General features: G+C 43.8%; 1 protein-coding gene across 2 annotated transcripts in view; it reads right to left on the minus strand.

The window, feature by feature from the left end:
• The window catches only part of LOC143631931 (leucine-rich repeat receptor protein kinase HPCA1-like), a 28,396-nt gene extending 7,124 nt beyond the window's left edge, over positions 1-21,272 (minus strand). Inside the window, exons 1-8 of one of the 2 annotated variants that reach the window (XM_077100546.1) lie at positions 21,055-21,272; positions 20,868-20,985; positions 20,023-20,094; positions 19,867-19,941; positions 19,725-19,796; positions 18,765-18,926; positions 18,622-18,696; positions 18,062-18,133 (exon numbers count right to left, since the gene is read on the minus strand). In XM_077100546.1, the coding sequence (XP_076956661.1) occupies positions 18,062-18,133; positions 18,622-18,696; positions 18,765-18,926; positions 19,725-19,796; positions 19,867-19,941; positions 20,023-20,094; positions 20,868-20,985; positions 21,055-21,133 (725 nt within the window). In that variant the 5' untranslated portion in view covers positions 21,134-21,272. Of the gene's footprint in view, positions 1-18,061; positions 18,134-18,621; positions 18,697-18,764; positions 18,927-19,724; positions 19,797-19,866; positions 19,942-20,022; positions 20,095-20,867 lie in introns of both variants that reach the window. The other variant, XM_077100545.1, reaches the window with a different exon arrangement.
• Positions 21,273-21,503: the final 231 nt, after the last annotated feature.

A 21,503-nucleotide genomic window follows, 5' to 3' on the forward strand; every position in this document is an offset into this window, starting at 1 on the left:
GGTTATTGCTTCAGAATACCCTGTTATCTGTTGCTGTTATTATTGTATGTCTGATAGCTCAGACTCCTCTAACCCCTCAATCACCTCTGTTGCCTCTCGAAGACGTCGTGTGAAATCTGTGGTGATGTCGACATTGAAGCAAAAGGGCAAGGGGAAGAGGGTTGTTGAGACCACATCGGAGGAAGTAGGGAGGACCAAGGCCACGAAAAGGTGGAATGAAATCCCCTGCAAACTGAGGCAGGCCGATCTCGACAGCCTCATCTCGTCACAGGGTTTTCTCCCTGTGTTTGGCTGCATGTTGCCTATGGCCGGGCAAACGGCGGCGGACCCGCCTCCCGGCTATATTTCACTGTACACCCATTTTTTCACCCACTGCAACCTTCGTCTTCCGATGACAAGGTTTGTAGGCGCGGTGTTACGTTTTTTCGGGATTCATATATCCCAAGTCCATCCTTTTGGACTTGTGCGCATGACTCATTTCGAGTTCATGTGCAAATCACAGCGCGAGGAGCCCACCCCTCGGCGCTTTCAATTTTTTTACAAGCCCAAGATCCAAGATTCTTGGATCTCCTTTATTCCTCGCAGTCAGAAGGTTAAGTGCAGCACCGTGTCATTCAAGAGCCTTCATGACTGGTCTGAGAGGTTCTTCTACATCAGGGCTGGTGTAATCCCCATCCGCATGACGATGCGCGCGATCGATTCTGCGCCCGCGGATGCGGATGTTATTAAGAACCCAACCGGCGCCTGGGTTAAGAAACTGACCGCCGAACCATCCCCCGCCAAGAAAATTCGCGAGGAGGCGCTGGTGGGGGTCGGCATGAGTAAGCTGTGGACCGACAGCGCGGCGGAGCCTGTCATCCAAGTGGACGGCTTGCGTAAGTTATCGCATTGCTTTATTTCCGCGTTAATAAAATTTGCCTTTGCTGATATTATTTGTCTTGTTTTTGCGCAGTAACCAAAGACTTTTTCCACGCCGCCTACGACGATCAAGTGGAGGGTGGCTCCGTCCCGCTGGGCGCTGGGGAGGTGGGGTTCCCAAATCGCTTCGATGACATGTTCATCCCTGTGGATCTGGAATTTGACTTTGATAGCGACGCGCCTGGTAAGCCTTCACACTTATGCTTATTCCTTTAGAATACCAAAGTTTATTAACAATTCTGTTGCTTGTATTTGCAGATGCGCTCGAAAACTACGAGCTGGAGCTCGCGGAAGAGGAGGAGGAGGAAGAGGAGGCGCCCCTACTAAAGCGCAAAGCTAAGGGGAAATCTGGCGCAGGGGGCAGTAAGAGACAGAAGAAAGATGACACCCCTGTCGCTCATCCCCATGCTCAAACGAAGGGACCTGAGGAAACCCAGGTGTTTACCACCAAGGTTTCTTTAGCTTCCCTGCCTGTGAAAGTGGGCAGGCCTCCTGTCCACTTGAGGTATGGTGGCGTGACCTCCTCCCTTCGCGCGGCTGAAGAGAGAAGCAGTGTCGCGCCTGCGAAAGGTATACTTTGGTTACCCATAATGGTTCAATGAGGGGGATTCTGATTGAATTATTATTAAATCTTTTCGCCTTTGAATGTTTGCAGGACCGGCGACGGTAGCAGATCAGCCGCAGGCGCCACAAGGTGCTGAGGCTGCGCCGGGGTCTGCTTCGAAGTCCCCTGTTCTACCCTCAGAGAAGGGTAGAATGAACTTTATGGCGATGTTCGCCGCGCGAACAGAATTGCGCGAAGGTATGTTTTGCGCCATTGTCTTCTGAATTTTTTGTTTTGATCAAATCATAAACCATTTTTTGTTATTGATTTGTTCATAGGAGTTGTAGCTGGCGCAGAATCTGCTGGTGACACTCCTGGCGCCGTTGCCGGCGCCGCTGGTTCTGCTCCTGCTCCTGCTAGTGCTGAGTCTCCCCTTATTGGGATCACAAAGGAGCAGGAAGCCGTATTGCGCGCCGAACTGGCGGCGTCGAGACCTCCCTCGCCTCCTCCTACGCGCAGCCCTCTCCGCGAGGCTGGTTTGGGGCCCTCCAGGTCGCAGGAGAAGAGGCCTATTGAAGAAGATGAGGAGGATGAGGGAGCTCAAGCTGAAGACTCCTTCGGAGTCCGTGCCAGCCCTGCGATGCCACAAGACTTCGCAGCGCATACTTCTGGTGGGGCTGGCGCTGACTTTTCTGCTTCATCCCCGCAGGTATGTTTTAATTTATTGCTCCGCTGCGCGTACTTCCATATAAGTATGTTTTTATGACTTAGAACATTTCTTGTGTTTTGCAGGAAGGTGACCACGTTTACCGCCCGAGATGGAATATTAACGAAGACAGTTCCTTCCAATCCATGGGTGTATGCGAGGACTTCTGGGCTCATGCCGTGCCTCCTACTGAAAGGAGGTATCAGGAGGGGCGTACTCGCGCTGACTTGCTCAACGATCACATTTTCACTGGGTCGGCCTTCTTTTCTGCCTCCCAAGAGCTTCATCGTGATTATATTAAAGTACGCGATGCTCTTGTGGAAGCCCAGCAAGAGGCTAAGGTGGCTGCCTGGAACCTTTCTGATGCTCGCGCACGAGCTGAGAAACTCCAGGCGGAGCTCAGCGAAAACCGAGCAAGTGCCAACACCGCCTTTATTAAGCGCGGGAATGAGCTCCAAGCTGCGCGGGAGAAGCAGCAGGTGGCGGAGGCCGAAGTTGCCAAGTACGCGCGGAGAGTGCGTGACTTGGAACTGGAGGCGGAGGCGCGTGACCAAGCTATCGTCCAGAGTATCACTGAGAAATCATCACTGGAGAGCGAGGTTGCGCGCCTGAAGAAGTATTTGGCGGCCGCGCAGGCCGATAGAGATGAGGCCTTGGCGACGGCAGCGTCTAGCCGGGAAGCACTTGATGCTGCGCAGGCGGAGAAAGAAAAAATTTTGGCGGCAGCAGCGTCTGATAGAGAGGAGCTAAAAAAGACCAAGGAAACTGTTGAGTTATTAAACTCCCAGGTTCCTGCCCTCGAGACGTCTGTTGCTGGCCTCGCGCAGGATCGCCAATGGCTGGTGTCACAGGGCATGACTCGTTGCGCTTTGGCGATGAAATATTCTGGCGAGTTTCAGGCCCTTGTGATGGACTGCAATGCTGCCGCGCGCCTGGTGGGTCGAGCTGAAGGGTTTACGGATGGGTATGAATATGGGATGTTGAAGAAGAACCCATCCGAGTACCCTTACAAGAGCGACGCGGCCTGCGCGGACATAACCGCGGTGGGGGAGAAATATATGAATACTCCCATCCCCATCCTTGTGCAGGTACCTTGACCTTAATGAATTTTTCTTGATTAATTTTCCAAGTGTTTTGTACTCAATACTTTTCTAATGATTTGCAGATAGCTGCGCTTGCTGACCAGCCCGACCTCGGCGCGCTAAAGAAGTTGCTCGATGAATGCGAGGGGGCTGGTGGCGATGATGGTGGCGCGGGGGATGTTGCCCCTGCCAGCGGCTCTGGCGCGGCGAAAGAATCTGCTCCTGACACCGTCGTGATAGAAGACTCCATTGAGGAGGAAGAACTTGACTATGGTCAGTTCAGAGATAAGGAGCGGGCCCCGCCAGATGCTGCGGGAGATGATGAGGGTGATGAAGTGGCTGACGTCGACGTGGAGACTTGAGAAGCCCTTCATCTTTCTAAAATTTTTTTTTTTTTTTGTTTTTTGTTATACTTGTAATTTGTAACTCATCACACTTGTAAATTTCAATGCTATGGAATGAAATTTCTTTTCCCTTTTTCACATCTTGCGCATTTCCATTCATCTCTTCATGTTTGCTTGTATAGATATAAGATATGCTTGCACGTTAAAATAAGAACAAGGTTGTAAGGAAATTATTTACTTAACCATAGTCCTATTTTGTAAGTGGTTTCGCAGTATCTTGTTTATGCTGACACGCGCGATGACTTTTCACTATTCCTTTTTTGCGCGTCGTTGTCGCGCGTTTTTATATGGAATTGTGAGTTTTAGCCATTACATGTCAGCATGTGTTACTCAGATATCCACTATGATTCCGCGCGCGACCTCGACCTGAGACCTTAACAACTATGATTTGGCATGTACTTTGCCTTAGTTGTGTTTAGGGATTTTTATGATCAGGCTGCGCGGGAAGTAAGATGGATGTTTGTGAGTGTTTTGAGCTAAGGCTCTTTGTTTTGGGCTAAGGCCCTGACGTTTTTGGAGTTAAGACTCGTTGACGTGTTTGAGCTAAGGCTCGTAGGTTTGGGCTAAGGCCCTGACGTTTTAGAGTTAAGACTCGTTAACGCGTTTGAGCTAAGGCTTGCGCATGTATGTCTTACTTCGTTTTATTTTGTTTTGAAGTCAATATAGTGTTGTCATATTGCTCCAAATTAATAAAGGAAGTGTGAAACATGTATGCAAAGGTAATAGAACAAATATTGAAAGATAGCGCGAATCATCATTCATGATGGCTTAAAAGCCTTGATTACATATTTGAATTTTTACATGAAGCATTTTCTAAGTTGTGCTGCGTTCCACGCGCGCGGTATCTTTTTTCCATTCAAATCTTTTAAAGTGTACGCGCCTTTCCCCAATTCTTCTGAGATTTGATAAGGTCCTTCCCTATTGGGGGACATTTTTCCTGGGGGTATTGCGCGGCTAGCTTCATTGTTTCGAAGGACAAAATCATTTTTCTTGAAGTGGCATTCTTTAACGCGCTGATTATAATATTTTTCCAGCTTTTTCTTGTATTTGGCTTCATTGATGATAGCCGCTTCTCTGCGCCCTTCAAGCAAGTTGAGGTCCAATCTTCTTTCGCGCTCGTTATCAGTCTTGCTCATCATGAGTACCCTATGGGATGGGCATCCAATTTCTGCTGGGATCATAGCCTCTGTCCCATAGGTTAGGCTGAACGGGGATTCGCCATTGCTAGTTTTGCTTAATGTCCTGTGCGCCCACAGGACATTAGGTAACTCTTCGACCCAAGAATGGGATTCTCCCTCCAACCTTTTCTTCAGCCCATTTAACAAACTTTGATTCGCGCGCTCCACTTGGCCATTCCCCTGAGGGTGGTAGACCGAAGTGAAGATTTGGTTGATGTGCAATTCTTTGAGCCAGCTGGATATCTTCCTGTCAGTGAATTGTTTGCCATTGTCGCTCACAATTTCCATAGGAAGGCCAAAACGGCAAATGATGTGGCTCCAGATAAATTGCTTCATCGCCTCAGCTGTGATTTTTGCTAGTGGCTTGGCCTCAACCCATTTTGTGAAATAGTCTACCGCCACTACCAAAAATTTCACTCGCCCTTGCGCTTGCGGCAGGGGCCCCACAATATCAATGGCCCATTTGTGGAAAGGCCATGCGGAGGTCACTGGAATCATGTTGTTCTTTGGCCGCATGGTGTTTGGCGCGTAGCTCTGACATGCCTTGCATTTTTGGATTTCTTTTAGCGCATCCAAGTACATGCCTGGCCAATAGTAGCCTGAGCTCATTGCCTTGGCAACCACCATGCGCGGGCCAGCGTGTATTCCGCAGATTCCTTCGTGAATCTCCCTAATCACATAGCTTGCTTCTTCAGCATCCAGGCATTTCATGAGCGGTCCAAGATAAGAGCGTCGATATAATGTACCATCAAGTAGTTCATAGTTCTGCGCCTTGTGTCTTATCTTTCTCGCCTGTGCGCGATCGTCCGGTAACTTCCCCTCCTTCAGGAATTCCATTATTGGAGTTATCCAGGATGAAGGGGTTGTATGAATTACAAGGACAGATTGCGTTTGCACTGACGGGTTGCTCATCACTTCCACCCTGACATCTTTGCCGAAGTGATCAAAATTAGTTGATGCCATCTTACTCAACGCGTCAGCGGCCTTGTTTTCGCTGCGCGAGATGTGTATGATTTTGAAGAAGTCAAACTGCTCAACGAGCTTTTTCGCCTGCTCTAGATAAAGAGGCATGGTGTTCTCCTTGGCATCATAAAGGCCATTGACCTGTGCAGCTACCAAGTAAGAATCAACATGGGCCTCTAGCCTTCTAACTCCAAACTTGCGCGCAATGCGCAGACCAGCCAGCAGGGCTTCATACTCAGCCTCATTGTTGGTACTCTTGAAGTCCAACCTAATAGCATAAGTATATTCATGATTATCAGGGTCCACCAATTTGAGGCCTGCGCCGGACCCTTCGCTGTTGGAGGCTCCATCAGTGAATAGCCTCCAAACATCTTCTTCATCATTTGCTCGCGGAGGGTCTACCTCGCGCTGAGCTTCTTCAATCTTTCCCTCTGGGATTTCCGTGATGAAATCCGCTAAAACTTGACCCTTTATTGCTGGACGGGGCTTATAGGTGATCGTGTGTTCACCTAATTCCAGCGCCCACTTTGTCAGCCTTCCGGAGAGCGCGGGGCGTCGCAAGACTTGCTGGATGTTGTAACCTGTCAGAACTTCAATAGGATGACCATTGAAGTATCTATGAAGCTTTCGCGACGCGTGTGTTAGTGACAAAACTAACTTTTCCATGATGGAATAGCGCGTCTCAGGGTCTGTCAGCACCTGACTCACATAGTATATTGGCGTTTGGATCCCCTTTCGATCCACCAATAATACTGCGCCGATGGCGCGGTCTCCAGCTGACAAGTACAATGTAAGGGTTTCGCCAGGAAGTGGAGCTGTGAGCGCGGGCAGCTTTATGAGACATTCTTTTATCTCACTGAAAGCTTGCTCAGCCTCAGGCGTCCACCTGAATTGGCTCTTCTTCAAGCAGTTCCTCAAAGTGTTAACGAATGGGGTAGATTTGTTGGCGTGGTTCGCTAGGAACCTGTTGATTGACACCAATCTACCATTCAGCTTCTGAACCTCCTTCATGGTGGATGGTGAAGGCATGTCAAGGATGGCTTCCACCTTTTCAGGGTTCACCTTGAAACCATCCTTAGTGACCATTACACCAAGAAATTTCCCCTCTTCCGCGCCGAAAGTACATTTGCTCGGGTTGAGCTTCATGTTGACTTCCGTTAAGCGCTGAAGAGTTTCCTCGATGTCTTTGAGCATTTGTCTCTCCTCCCTGCTCTTGATCACCAAATCATCAACGTAGACTTCTAGATTTCTTCCGATTTGTTCACTGAAAACCGAATCCATAAGTCTCTGATAAGTGGCGCCCGCATTCTTTAAACCAAAGGGCATTTTTGTGTAACAAAAAACACCCTTGTCGGTTCTGAAGGCAGTCTTGTCTTCGTCTTGTGGCGCCATTTGAATCTGGTGATAGCCTTTGTAGGCATCCAGGAAACATTTGAGCTTGAATGGCGCCACGGAGTCCACCTTTGCGTCGATGTTTGGGAGGGGGTAACAGTCTTTCGGACATGCTTTGTTGAGGTCCTTGAAGTCAATACACATCCTCCATGACCCGTTGCTTTTCTTTACCATCACATGATTGGCTACCCACGTCTGGTATCGGATCGGGCGGATGATGTTTGCGCGCAACAGGTCCTCAACTTGCTCATTCATGGCCTTCGCCTTTTCATCCCCCATGATTCTCTTTTTCTGAGCAATTGGCTCCACCGACTTGAACGTGTTAAGAGAATGTTGCGCCAAGTCTCGCGGGACCCCAGTCATATCGGAGTGTTGCCACGCGAAGACCGACGTGTATTTTGTGAGCAACCTTTTCATTCTCAATCTCGTTTCGTCTGAAATGGTAGCGCCAATTGTGACCGTTTGCTCTGGGAATTTTGGGTTTAAAATCCACTTCTCTGGCGCATTGTCCGCCATTGGAAGTTTCATTCTCCCTTCCCGCGGCGTACTTGTCACTGCGCACAAATGATCGCGGTAAACAAATGTTACGCCTGTTGGTGTAGGGAACCCCAATGCGCCGTGCGCTGGCGACGGTACAGCATTAAATTGGGCAATCGTTCCCCTACCCAGGATCATATTGTGGCATGACGTGGTGGGCAAGACCAAGAAGTTGACAACTTCGGCTCGCTTGTGCTCATCATCCCCCATAGTTAGTTCAAACTGAATTTGACCTAGGGGATGGATGATTTCATTTGAAACACCACAAATTGGTGCGTTCACCATCTCGAGCCGCGCTTGGTCTGCCGGGTCTAACTTTCTGAAACATTGCTCATACATAATGTCAGATTCGCTTCCAGTGTCCACCAGGACCTTTGACACTTCGTAATGAGCAATGTGTGTGGTGATGACGAGAGGGATGCTGATTGAAGGGCCTCCCCTGATTCTTGGGAAGATAACTTGCTGCTTGCGCCAATCTCCGTGGATTTGCGCGCTTCTCTTTTTTGATGTCTGCCCTTGTCGTCCCCCCTCAGCCACACAGATTCTTTTGTATTTCTTGCTGGCAGAGGCTCCTTCCAGTTGCTCATCTTCTATTCTTGGGTTTTTCATCAAGTGAGCCAGCCTGCCTGCTTTTACATCCTTCTCGATCGCATCCTTTAAATGATGGCATGCGTCGGTGTTGTGGCCCGGGGACCTGTGAAATTCACAGTATTTGCCACTGTTTTGCGGTCCCTTGTAGTGTAGTTGTTTGGGGGGCTTGAATTGGACATTCTCAGTACTTAACACCTGTGAAGGTGTTTTAGTGAGGGGAGTCCATATTCTCGGCAGAGGTCTGCTAGGATCTCTGCCGCCCTCCCTCTTGTCACCTTCCCCGCGATTACGAACATCTTTTTGGGGCTGGGGTGAGCTTGGTTGCGTTTGCTTTTCTGCGGAAGAAAAACTTGTTGGTTGCAACCTGGACCATACAGAGTTCTGTTTGGCCCTCTTCTCTTTGCTGCGCGGTGATTCAGCCTGATGCGCTCTTTCTCTTGCCCTATCTTGGGCAATCTGCTTTTCATTTCTCGCGAAGACTCGCGATGCTTCCATTAGTTTTGCCCAAGTGGTGGGCATACCATCTCTGCTTACGAGAGCTCGGCGGAGTTGATCACTGCGCGCGCCTTGTATAAAAGCCACGCGCAGGAGTTGCTCAGTTATACCCCCGATTGCCAGAGACTCCTGATTGAAACGAGTGATGTAGTCCTCAATCGTTTCATCATTCCTGCGCACGCAGTGCATGATGTCATCAGGATCGCGCGTGTGTCTGCGCTGCTGTACGAAGTGGGCTTGGAACTTTTCCAATAGTTCCTCGAACCCATCAATTTGCCCAGTCGGCAAGCTCTCGAACCAGACACGCGCCGCGCCCGTAAGGCAGCGGGCAAACATGTGACACCATGTTGGCATCGTCCAGCTCTCTAGGTTTCACGTGTTATAGAAACCTTGCAAAAAGTCATCTGGATCTGTTGTGCCATCATATTTGCCCAGACCACTTGGCATCTTGGTCTTGTGCTGGATGGGGGCCTTAGCGATGCGCTCAGTAAATTTTGAGTGCTTCATTAAGATGGCCGGCCTGTATGGCGTGGTTACGTCCACTTGCCCCCTCACTGGCGGGCTGTACGGCATGTGCAGATCCAGATCTGCTCTGGCTCCAGGCGCCATGTTCACAGGCGCGCGGAGTTGTGAGCCTCCTGCATGAGTATCTCGCGTCTTCCTCATGCAATGCACTTCTTCATCACTGAACTCAGTGTGTGCAGTGTGAACAGAATGTCCGTCTTCCGGCGCGCGCGCCCTTTTTGTAGTCTGCTTATCAAACGCTTGCCTTTGTGTTTGGTCGGCTAGCTTTTTCTGTTTGACCATTTCATTGTACTTTTCCAGTAGACGCCGCTGCTCGTTTATAAGCCATTCATTCGGATCATTTGCTTCTTCTTCTGGACCCATTGGTCCTTTCAGTTTCGCGCCGGCAAGATTTTGTAACGTGAGATCGTCTGGAGGAGTTTCAGTCTGGCCGTGAGGGGTTGTGATAAAGGGACGGTTACTGGTGGCGCGCGTAGAATCACGCGGCACCCTCAGAAACTGCTGTCCCTCATTGACACCCTCACGTTCAATATCCTCCAGAGCTTGATCAGCGTTACGAACGCCAGAAACCCTGGTGATTGATTTTTTTTATGTAGATCTGATGAGATCTGATTGCCGTTTGTAACAGTGGATGGCGCCAATGAAGAAACGTGGATCTACTCACTGGTAGCAGATCTACTTTCCTCGGGTTTTGATTGTACTATTTCACCGATGGTTCTTCTGGATCCGTGTTCTTCCACCTACAAAATGAACAACGCCGTTAACTTACCCCTCAGAAAGGGACAGAGGGGTCCTCTTTGGGGTAACCCTCCGGCGTGAGAATAAGTATGTGTAGGAGAAGATAATAATGTGTGAGTAAGGGAATCTGGAGAGTATTGCTTAATAGCTGAATACTGTATGATTGTGTGACTGTGTGTTTGTATGTAACTGACTGTGAGTGAATGTAATTCAATATGATTGAATGTGATATCACTGCTTGTAACTGTCAATGATTGAGTATGAATGTGCCCATCAAAGTGGAGTTGATGCTGTATTTATAGTGCTAGGGTTTCCACTGATTGGGCTCAGCCTCGTTGGCCTCCTCCAATCGCACTGCGCCACGTGTCCTCTGGGACACCTGGCGCTTTCTCGTTGGTTGTAATCACGTGGTAGCACATGTGTCATGCTGAGTTGTCGACCTTTCATTTGGCAACTGTCAACATCAGCATATTCTTACTCCTTAAAAAGATACCTTCTGGAAGGTTGTCTGACGTGCACAATCAAGGTTGCCCTAATCCTGATTTGGATAAGGACGAGGTCGATTATGTGCATGTGTGATATGCGCCAATCCTGAGGATGCGCGAGGTCTTCTCTTTATTCTCACGCGCAGATGTTTCATGCGCAGATGTGATATGCACGAGCATGTGATATGCGCCGCGCGCATATGTGATGCGCGAGCATATGTGTGCCTGGGCATATGATGCCTGAGCATGTGTGGTGCCTGGGCATATGATGCCTGAGCATGTTTTGTATGCGCCATGCGCATAGGTTTTGGCTTTGTGCCTTTATAATGTCTTTATCTTGTGGGTTGACCCGCCTTGCTCGGTGTTGAGGCGGGTACATACCTCTTCATTCATCATTGAATACTTTAGAATTATCTGTGTACCTGACTACCTGTCCAGTTGAAGAGATAGATATGTTGTTAGACACTCAAACCATTTGATTATAACATGGTTGTCAACATAGGATTTGGAGGCGGTGACTAAAGTTTTAACCCCTTGTATGTTCAAGCACCAAGCTTTAAAGATGGTAACTTGTTTATCGACTTAGTATGCTTGCTAACATTTTCCCCCCAATTGCGAACAATGAATGTTGATGTCGTAGAATATGAAGGTAGATACACTTTAGATGAGGAGGATAACAAAGATGATGATCTTGCTAACATATATTATATTAGTGATGCTTTACGCTCAATTAGTAATGTATGTAGATATTAGACAACAATAATAGCCAGCCCTAATTGGGCCTATGTATTAGACAACAATATTAGCCGGCCCTAATTAGGTCTATGTAGTCTATATATAGATCCTATTGTATTCTCTCATTACACAACACAATACACAATAATACAATTACTTTTACCAAGTTTATCTTGGTATCAGAGCCTTTTCGGTTCTAACCCTAATCCTATTATGTCCACTGCTACAGCAGTCCCTACATCAGCAGATCCAATTTTCCTTTTTTTTTTCTTTTGTTTCATGGCTCTAATTGCTTTTTCTGCCCCATAAAAGACAGCACACAATTCACACAAGTCCGGATTTACGCTATCCCCTACCAACTATGGGTTCTGGAAGACTATGTTACAGCCATTCTTGATTACTAATGATTTATTGGATATGTCGATGGCTCGATTTCTTGCCCTCAGCAGTTTCTTCCAGCAGCGACTACCTCCAAGGACAAAGATAAAGAAGACTCACCGCAGCCCATGCTTAGTCCATAATATACGGCCTGGGTATCCAATGATGCTCATGTTCGTATGTTGATCCTATCTACTATCTCTGAAGCATCTTTTTCCCATGTTCAAGGCACTACAGCCCATGATCTTTGGCTCTCTCTTGAACACGCCTATGCACCACACACAGCTTCCAGGGAATATACATTGAAGGCTCAGATGATGAAACTTGAAATGAAAGGCGATGAGTCTATTTCAGCATACTTACTAGATCTCAGGAGTATTCTGATGCTCTGGCCAATATCGGTGAGCCTATGAAGGACAAAGACATTGTCATGCTTGTTGTTTCTGGCTTACGAGAAGAATACAACAACTTCAAATCCACTGTCTTCAACCGACAGCCACCCGTCATGTTTAAAGATCTTTATAGTTTATTGGCTGATCATGATTATGTTGTCAAGAAATATGTGGCTGCTGCTACAGCACATGCTTTCACGGATGCCCCAACTCCACCATCCTCCACTATAGCAGCACCGACGCAGTCTTCGGAACAAACTCAGGCCCTTTCCAGCTTGCTACAGCAGCTTGGCCTCCAGGTTCAGCACCAAGGAGCTGTTGCTCAGGCCTTTTACACCAACCGTGGAGGGGGTACTCGTGGCTGCGGTCAAAACCGCAATGGTCGGAGTCGTGGGAACTACAATCGCTCCCAAACTGACTATTCCAACAACCGGAATCAAAATAATGGAGGTACACGCAAGAGTCAATTTCCTTGGGCTTCTTATCAAAATACTGTTTTTGGCACACGTGTCAGGTGCGGTATTGGGCACATCCCGTCTCAATGCCCCAATCAGGACCCATCTACTTTGAGACGCCCACCACCTTCAGCTAACTTTGCCGATTATCGCTCACAAGCTTCGGGATCATGGCTACCTGATACAGGTTCAAGCCATCATGTTGCATCTGATCTCTTAGGATTTGACAGTACTTCACCATATTATGGAGCCGACAATCTACATGTTGACAACGGTGAGGGTTTACCTATCCTTCATATTGGATCCTCTAAACTTTACTGTCCTACTAAAACCTTTTCCCTAACCAATATTTTACATGTTCCTGAAATCAAACGTAACCTACTTTCTATACAACAATTTTGTCGTGATAACAATGTTTATTTTGAATTTCACGCTTCTTTTTTTGCTGTGAAGGACATGTTTACCCGCACTACCCTCCTCACGGGCCCCAGTAGCGGTGGTCTCTACACCATTCGTCTACCAAACATTCGGTCGCTTCCCAAAGTTTCTTTTTCTACTGTTCGTGCTTCTACCCAGACATGGCATCAAAGACTCGGGCATCCACATTCCCAGCTTTTGCAATCTTTGTTATCTCATTATAATTTACCTTTATCAAATAAATGTTCTTCTTTTGATTGTGACTCTTGTTCTATTAGAAAATCATCTAAATTGCATTTGTCATCTTCAGTTTTTAAAAGTTCTAATATACTTGATCTTGTCTTTTGTGATGTGTGGGGACCAGCACCTGTTGCGTGTTATGATGGACACCATTACTTTCTTTTATGTGTTGATCACTTTTCTAGTTTCATGTGGTTGTTTCCTTTAAAAGCCAAATCTGATGTTCTTCCCACCTTCAAACAATTTATTCTTATGGTTGAACGACAGTTTCAAACAAAGCTTAAGGCTATTCAGACTGATTGGGGTGGGGAATTTCGAAGTCTCTCAACCTTTGTCACCTCTCAGGGCATCATTCACCGCCTTTCCTGTCCGCACATGAGCGAACAGAATGGCACTGTTGAACGACGCCATCGCCATGTTGTTGAAACCGGGCTTACTCTTTTAGCCCAATCTCATGTCCCACAACGCTTCTGGCACTTTGCCTTTCACACAGAAGTATACCTCACCAATCGGATGCCGTCTCGTCATAATCAGAATACCTCACCATTTGAATTTGTCTTCAAACACAAACCGGACCTCACCTTTCTTCGGGTATTCGGGTTTCGTTGCTACCCTCACTTACGTCCATATAACAAACACAAAATGGACTTTCGTTCTACCCAATGTGTGTTTCTTGGATACAGCACCTCACATCATGGCTATCGATGCTACGATCCTTCGTCTAATCGAATCTATATTGCTCGACATGTTCGGTTTCATGAGTCCTCATTTCCATTCACTCCTCAACCACATGAGCAGCCCTCACAGTCCCCGGATCCTTATGTCTCCTTCTATCCTGATCCTCCTTCTTTCCCTCTTCAAGCTCAAAATATCAATCTTCCCACACCTCCTATCACCCAAACTTATCAGCGTCGGAACCGCTCCGCTGCTGCCACTACCACCGAATCACCTTCCACCACCACTCCACCTACCTCTGTTGTTTCTGAACCTCCTACCGCGGCTGAACCCGAACATGCCCCACCTTCCACTCACACTCCTAACCCCGAATCAGCCCCACAACCTCCTAATACTGCCACTGACATAACCCCACCTAATCCCCCACGTCCCCAACCCTCTAATCTTCGCCAGAATCCCAAACCAACCAAACCATACAACCCCACAGCTTTTCACACTACCATTGACTACACTGACACCGAACCACCTACCTTCACGGTTTCCAGCAGCATTCCACAATGGCAGCGTGCTATGCAGGAAGAATACTCAACCTTGATTCGTAATGGCACTTGGACGTTAGTTCCACGTGTGAAGTATACAAATGTTGTTGACTGTAAGTGGGTATATAAACTCAAACGTGATCAAACTGGGGCGGTTAAAAGGTACAAAGCACGCCTTGTTGCAAAAGGTTTTAGTCAACAGCTTGGCATTGATTATCATGACACCTTTAGTCCTGTGGTAAAAGCTACTACTATTCGGGTTGTTTTATCCCTAGCCGTCACACAAAAATGGCCCTTGAGACAGCTAGATGTTCAAAATGCATTCCTACATGGTGATTTTAAGGAAACAGTTTATTTGAAACAACCAGCTGGATTTGTTGATCCAACCAAGCCAGATCATGTGTGCCTCCTTCACAAGTCTCTTTATAGCCTGAAACAGGCTCCACGAGCGTGGTTTCATAGGCTTTCATCTGCCTTTCAGGCACTTGGGTTTCATGGTTCTCGCACAGATCCTTCTCTTTTTGTCTACACATCTCCTGGCATTATTTTATACATGTTAGTCTACGTTGATGATATTATCTTAACCGGGAACAATCCCCAGGCCATTGATCATGTTGTGCGTAAACTCAGTCACACTTTTGCTGTTCAGGATTTGGGTCCCTTGTCCTACTTCTTGGGTGTTGAAATACACTATGATAACGGTGATTTGATATTATCCTAGAAGAAGTACATTCAGGAGCTTCTTCAACGGGCCAAATTATCTCATGCCAAACCGGTTTCTTCGCCGATCACCACTACGGCCAACCTTGCTCTTGGGGACAGCAAGGCATTTGATGACCCTGTGCGGTATCGCCAAATAGTGGGGGCACTACAGTATGTTACATTATCCCGACCGGATATTACATTTGCGGTTAACAAAGTCTGCCAGTTTATGCATTCTCCTACTGAAAATCACTGGTCGGCAGTTAAACGAATTCTGAGATATCTTCAAGGCACATCGTCCTTGGTCTTGCGCTTACAATGCACTTCGGATCACCATCTTCATGCGTATACAGACTCTTCTCATAATGTTATCTCTGCATTTTCTGATGCAGATTGGGCTGGTTGTCCAGATGACCGTCGATCCCCTGCCGGATATGCTATATATTTGGGATCAAATCTTGTCTCGTGGTCAGCTCGAAAACAACGCATTGTATCGAGGTCATCTACAGAATCTGAGTATAAAGCTCTTGCAGACACTGTGGCTGAATTAACTTGTTTTCAGGCGCTTCTTGGTGAACTTCGTGTGACTCAGAAGACCGTACCAACTTTGTGGTGTGATAATCTTGGTGCAACGTATCTGTCCGCCAACCCGGTCTTTCATGCTCGTACCAAACATGTAGAGGTTGATTTCCACTTCGTTCGAGAAAAGGTGGCCCAGAGAAAACTGTCAGTTCGTTACATCTCCACAGAAGATCAGACTGCAGATTTATTCACCAAGCCATTATCGTCACAACGATTTCTTCTTCTACGGTCCAAGCTAAGGCTTGCTTCCCGGCCTTAGCTTGCGGGGGAATATTAGACAACAATAATAGCCAGCCCTAATTGGGCCTATGTATTAGACAACAATATTAGTCGGCCCTAATTAAGTCTATGTAGTCTATATATATATATATCCTATTGTATTCTCTCATTACACAACACAATACACAATAATACAATTCCTTTTACCAAGTTTATCTGTAGACACTTGTATCTATAATATGTTATTATATTGCATTTTAATTACTAAAATTATGATTACTCACACTCGAACGGTGGAGATGGTAGGGAACGACCTCCACATAGGCATTTGTCTAGGATCCCTAGTGGTTGTGAGTCTTGTAAGTTACTTGTTCTAGTTAATTACTTGTCTTTATGTTGTATAAATTTTCATATTTCTGAATTTACAATTTTGTTTATCAATGTAGGTCAACCATGAACACAAGGGATGTGAAAAACAAAAATTTAGAAAAAAACAATGAACAACCACAACCAGTCAAGACTGATTTTGAAGGGAAGACGTATATAATTATCGGTGATTTGTAATTTGATGCTTCTCTGCGTTTTGTGATTTGAGGCTTCTTCAACCCGAATTCGTCGATATGGGTCTCACAAAATCTGGATAATCCTTAAATGAGCTATAACATCTCATTTATTTGTGAAACATTTTTATACTCAAACAATAATTTGCATGGGTCATTGTTCTTATGAAACCCGAAGAACTCTTAAACGAATTATAACGTCTCATTTATTTGTGAAATAACTTCTTAATCATCAAACTTGATGAATGAGTGGTAATAGGAAGTTATCCGGTGATGGAGATGACAGGCCGACGACGGAGAAATGAAAAGGAGAGAAATTAAATTATTGTTTGATGATGAAAATGTTTCACAAACAAATGTATATTATAAAACCCATTATCATTATTACTTAACATCCTCGACCACAATTCTAATACATGCGTTTACATGTATTGATCAATCATTTGTTAAATGTAATGTGATAGTTTATTGTTGTTGGTCTCATCTTCATTATTAAGATCTTACGTCCGTCTTAGAAGCTTGACTTAGTGTCATGATGAACAGACTTTATTTGTTATTGTTTCAAGTTAATTGTTGTTTTTTCGAGTTCACGTGAGAATTTGATTTTTATTATTATATATATCGAACTATGATTTTGCTCACCAACGTTGTGTTGATCAGATATCTATTTTCATACATGTTGCAGGTATTTACATGAGATGATGAAATGATTGAAGATAAAGTAAATAATTGTTAGACTTGGGAAATCAACAAAATCAGTAAATTATCGTGATGTTATTTTGAATTTTGTGTATTTGGTTGATGTTTTGTTTTGAATTTTGTGATATATATGGATTATTTGAATTTATTAGTGTCTTACGAGCTACTATGTATATGGATGAAGAAAGTGAGTAATTGGTTATAACAATTCATGGCTTGTATTTCTATTATCTAAGGTATTTAATTTAATGTTTAGTTTTTTGTTATTTAATTTAACGTATTGTGATTTGAGGATGTATAATTTTACTAGGTAAAAAATCTAGAAAATCTATCGGTTTCGGTTCAGTTTTTATTTTCTTAAAAATCTAGAAACTTAATTGGTAAAAGTTGTAGAAAAATTGAAATATTTAAAACCTATGTAGCGATAACATGCTGTCTCTAAATAATATATTTTATTTCACTAAATAACTTTTAGTAAATAACTGTGGCGATAACATGTCGTCGCTAATGGATGGATATTGAGTTTATCAAATATTTGTTTCTATACAGCAAGAAAGTTACTAATGAACCCTAAGACGATGTCATGTCATTGCTATAGACAATCCTATAGTGATGACATCTATAATGACGACAAATTGTACTTATAGCTTCCTTACTTTTGAGACGACATATTGTCATTATAGGATGCAAAATCATCGTATCTGATTAACATTCTTGTAGTGAGTGTACACCAGTTTGAATGGGACCATAAGGTCATACGACTTTATTCGTGGTCACATGAGTCACTTATTTGTTAGTTCAGAAATCGAATGGACCATATGACTTGATGTGCCCATTATTCAACCTGTTCATTTTCTCCCCTATTCCATATATATCCAAAGATACAAGTTATTTAAAAGAAGATACTCACAAAACTTGAAGAGACGTGACAAGGCTGAGGGTGGAAGGAATTGCGCCCATAAGCCTGTTGTTTTCTAATAACCTGATAGATCGAGTAAAAACGACTTCTAATGATTATATATGTTTTTACATAAAAAAAATTTGGGTTATTGAATTTTAATAATACCAACTTTGACCTATTGACCGAGATTAATGTCAACAGAAATGTTTCCAACTTTCAACCTATTTCCCTCCAACAATCTAACACTAAATTAAAGCTAACCACGTTAGGTTTTTTATGATGTGGTTTGCCTATGTGGCAAAAACAATGGCGTGGACCAACACTAATTCAATTCTACAATCACCGTCGGCACCCAGCGGGCGTGGGATCAGTGTTGGTCAGCGTCATTGTTTTTGTCACATAAGTATGGCACGTCATAAAAAAACTAACGGGATTGGCTTTCAGTTAATGTCAGAAGGGAAAAATAAGTTTAATTGTGATTAATCCTGTCCAATCGATCAAAGTTGGGATTATTAAAATTCAATAACCCTTTTTTGTATTTATCGTTAATAAGATCAACTGAAACATACAGATGAATCAATGTCATGTTTGAGTTGAAGAGCCCAGGTGGAATATCCCCAGAAAGTTGGTTGTCTCCTAAGTGACTGAGAAACAACAAAAACGTAAGTGACCTTCGGTTTTACGAGCAAAAAAAAGTGGAAAGAAAACATACAAGTGTTTTGCATTAGTTAGCATGTCAAGACCAGGTGTACCCTCCTTAGAAACTGGTATGCTCCCTGTGAGCTTGTTAGAAGTGAGATCTAACCAATCAAGATTTCTAAGATTGCCAATTGAAGCGGGAATTGGTCCCGTGAAGCTGTTTGAGTTCAAAGATCTATGCAATGCCGAATATAAAGTCATTGACATATATAAGCATATGGAGTAAGAATCACTATCTTAAAAGTAAGTATTTCGTTATTGTCTTTGTGCGGTGTTATGTTGAAAAGATTGGGACCACAGTTTAAAACAGTACAGTTTGGGACTACTTTTAAAGGGATAATCACCACAATAACCATGTTGACCAATATAATTAACAAAATAGCCAATGACTTCTTAAAATTACAAATGAATCAAATAATTACAAGTTTAAATTGGCACAGCATATTTCAATATGGCTCAACAGATTTGAATCTAGCATTGTTGGGAATTTCGGTTACGATCTTTTTTAGCGTGCAAGGCAATGAAAGATTAAACGTGCAGTTGGTAATTATAAACAGAAAAATGTGCATAGATTAAATTATTAGAGATAATTATCATGCCAAGTATAATATTATTATGTTAATTATAATCATCTAGCATCCTATTCGAGTTGGGTTTGGATGTTTATTAGATAATTATAAATCAATCTTTTTGTTAACTAGGCGTCACAAGTACTCACAACCCACGTGACACACTCCTCCCCCATTCTCCTTCTATCACTGTGCATGGTCTTATTAACGAATCAGGGGAGGTGACAAATACCCATTTGTGTAGTGCATGATGAGGCCAAAACGTCTCTTTCTAAAAGGTCCATTTGAGTTCATCCGATAAATATTTTTGTCCCCTCCATTAATTAACAGTGATTTTGAAAATTATTTAATTATTATAATTATTCGATTAGTTGGTATATGGGTCCCGGGAGAAAATTTCTTACAAAGAGATAAGATTTTCAAGGTTTCCAATGGTGTCTGGAATCGGACCAGTGAAACTGCATCCAACTAGGAATCTGAAAATACAAGATTATATATAAGTAGCAAACTGCTTCGTTTTCATATATAGAATGACAATTTACTTACAAGTGTGTTAATCTCCTCAAATTTTCGACCTTAAATGTGACTGATCCTATCAATCCTTTATTGTAAGAGAGATCTCTACATATGTAGAAAACAATCCTAAGAGATTGCTGAGAAGCAAACCATCAAAAGTATGACAGACGAAATATTAGGACTTACAGAATCTGTAATTGGGTAAAGTCCCAGATGTGTTCTGGGAGCTCACCCCTCAATTCCATGCTTGGCAAGGTGCTGAGATGATAACAGAGAAAAAAGTATCATAATTCTGTTTTTGTTCCTCGGTGTAGGGATGACAATGAGCTGGGTTTTGGTCGGGTTTAGGTATTCTCAGACCCATACCCGTCAGGTATTTATCGGTTAATCACATGTCGGGTTTTTGGTTTCTTATCGGATTTTGACAAAATACCCGTTGGGTATACCCAACCCAGACCCAGAAAAAATTTCAAAACTTTACCTGTCCCATATATGTTGAGTTTCAGGTTTTCCCATTGGGTTCGGGTTTTACTGCCATCCGTATGTTGGTGAAAACTAAGATGGCAACTATAAACTCCTTTCTTATACATGGTTAAGGAATGTCAAAATAGATCTTATCGTGTTTAATTAATAAGTCAGAGACGATGGATTAACACTGTTATCAAACATGAATACAACTTGTTTAACTATCATATATCTTATTTCATTAACACAGTTGTATATTTCATTTATCAAGAAAGAGAAATAATGAAACCTACTAATTTAATTACCTTTTAGAAAAAATATAAAATTAACATAGTGTGTGTTATTTATTAAACATGTTCAATTGTGTCATAAACATGTACGTGTTTTGCCGGGTATTGTCAATGTCTAAAATAAAATTTTGGCTAAATTCTACTAAAATTATTTTGTTACCATATTTAACCCATTAATTAATAGTATTAACATATTTAAGCGTATTGTGGCCAACACAACCAGTTATCCAGTTGATACATATTGCCAACTCTGGTAAAAAGAAATGATCGACTAACATTTTGGTAACTCGATCGTATGTGCAGGTTATGCCAAGCCAATTACAGTGATCGGAACCATCATCCCAGGTGGGTGGTATGTTGTACCAAGCATCCTTCAGAGCCTGAAGATTTGCAACTAAAAAAATACGAGTATAGTAAGATTTGTATTCACCTATAACTGAAACGTGATGAACAAAAAACTTACGATCATTATCCTGAGCTGATATTACTGAAACGATTATGCATAAGATTGAAAATATTTTCCCAATTTTTGAACCCATCATTTAAAGTAATGGCAGATTTTTGTTGGAAATAAAACTAGAACCAAACAAACCAAATAATGCAGATTTCAAGTGACAGTAGTATATAATGGAAGAGAGTTGAATAATCAACTGTGTCGCCTTGTTGAATAGTAAGAATAGCCACTTGTGTGTAGACATGTGTTACAAAGTTTCTACGTCCTCCTAACAGTGGCTTAACCATGCGCGCCGGGAACACCACCCCCCAGGATGCTATTGGGTTGGGGGGGACACCCATTTAAGCCATAAAGCCCCTATTGTGACGTAACATCACATTGGATATAACACCTGTAGGGGTATGGTACTAAACCCGGTTTTACGATCCTAAATTTATTATGTTTGGCTTATTTTATTA

Source organism: Bidens hawaiensis, unplaced genomic scaffold (assembly GCF_021521415.1).
Source record: "Bidens hawaiensis isolate Kalapana, Puna unplaced genomic scaffold, B.hawaiensis_p1.1 tig00006270_1, whole genome shotgun sequence".
NCBI lineage: Eukaryota > Viridiplantae > Streptophyta > Magnoliopsida > Asterales > Asteraceae > Bidens > Bidens hawaiensis.